The 1336-nt window shown below is 46.4% G+C and overlaps 1 protein-coding gene across 2 annotated transcripts in view; it reads left to right on the forward strand.

Moving 5' to 3' along the window:
• The window catches only part of LOC122547002 (cytochrome P450 2K6-like), a 47138-nt gene extending 46393 nt beyond the window's left edge, over window positions 1–745 (forward strand). For both annotated transcript variants that reach the window (XM_087979466.1, XM_087979465.1), the window contains one exon: window positions 42–745. In XM_087979466.1, the coding sequence (XP_087835592.1) occupies window positions 42–220 (179 nt within the window). In that variant the 3' untranslated portion in view covers window positions 221–745. The remainder of the gene's footprint in view (window positions 1–41) is intronic.
• The last annotated feature ends 591 nt before the right edge of the window (window positions 746–1336 follow it).

Here is a 1336-nt window from a genome sequence, read left to right on the forward strand (position 1 = left end):
GTGTGTGGGTGAGGTACTGACCGTCCCCTGTTCTTTTTCAGGTCGGAGGGTGTGTGCTGGTGAGGCACTGGCTAAAGTGGAGCTTTTCCTGTTCTTCACCACCCTGCTGCAGAAGTTCCACTTCCAGGCCCCACCAGGGGTGACCGACCTGGACACCAGCCCGAGAACCGGCTTAGTGTCCAACCCGAAACCCCACCGGGTTTGTGCTGTGTCTCGCTGAAGGGACCCAGCGACAGGCCCAGTCGGTCTTTCACTGCTGGGTTTCTAAAGGTGGGACTCGATTATCCTATCTCTACGCTGGCTGTGACACAATCGTTTACTGTTTGCACAAATCGTACTTCCATCAGCTTGTCTCCGAAACACTCTCCCGTGAATGATAACAATTCCAAGGAACATTTTCTCCAGTTATATAAAGAAGCTGGAATCCCATCGAGAGGCGTGAGTCCACTGACCACTCAACCAATCCAACTCGTTCATTTTGAGAAAACTTTACACACGGAGCATTGACTTCATCGGGTTATCGAAATGCTTTCAAATGGATACATTGCAACTACCGAATGGTTAAGCCTTGTTCTCGAACAATAACCAGCATGTTTCACTGATTCTGAATTAGGGAGACCACCTTACGTTAGTCAGACTCCTACCCAGTCACATACAAATCGTCAGGGAGCTGAAAACTCTGTCAGATTAATCTAACTATGTAATAAAGTTAATCATGGATGTGATGATTAAATATCTAATACATGTGTTCGATATCCAATTAGTGCAATGTCATTATTGGAAAATGGAACTCAAAGTTGGTGGCGTGACAGTACAGTCAGACAGCTCCTGGATATATAATCATCACCGTTTGGTGCTGCCTCATTGCTAACTACGTTATTGATCAAATAGTGAATCGCATCATGTTGCAGCTGAGCAGCACATTGGGAAGGCTACTTTTGGAATACTGCGTTCAGTTCTGATCCTCCTGCTGTTAGGAAGGATGTTGTGGAATGGTTCAGAAAAAATTAACAAGGCTGTTGCCACGGTTGGAGAGTTTGAGCAACAGACGCTGAATAGGCTGGAGCTGTTTTCTTCCGAGTGTCAGAGGCTGAGGGGGTGACCTTATGGAGGTTATAAAATCACGAGAGGCATGGATAAGGTGAGGAGACAATGTCTCTTCCCAGGATAGGGGAGTCCAAAACAAGAGAGCATAGGTTTAAGGTGAGAGGGGAAAGACTCGAGGGATCTAAAGACAATAGACAATAGACAATAGGTGCAGGAGTAGGCCATTCAGCCCTTCGAGCCTGCACCGCCATTCAATATAATCATGGCTGATCATTCCTAATCAGTATCC

The sequence above is a fragment of the Chiloscyllium plagiosum genome, unplaced genomic scaffold (genome assembly GCF_037043375.1).
Source record: "Chiloscyllium plagiosum isolate Xiang-an unplaced genomic scaffold, Cpla_swu_hap1 HiC_scaffold_35, whole genome shotgun sequence".
Taxonomy (NCBI): Eukaryota; Metazoa; Chordata; class Chondrichthyes; order Orectolobiformes; family Hemiscylliidae; genus Chiloscyllium; species Chiloscyllium plagiosum.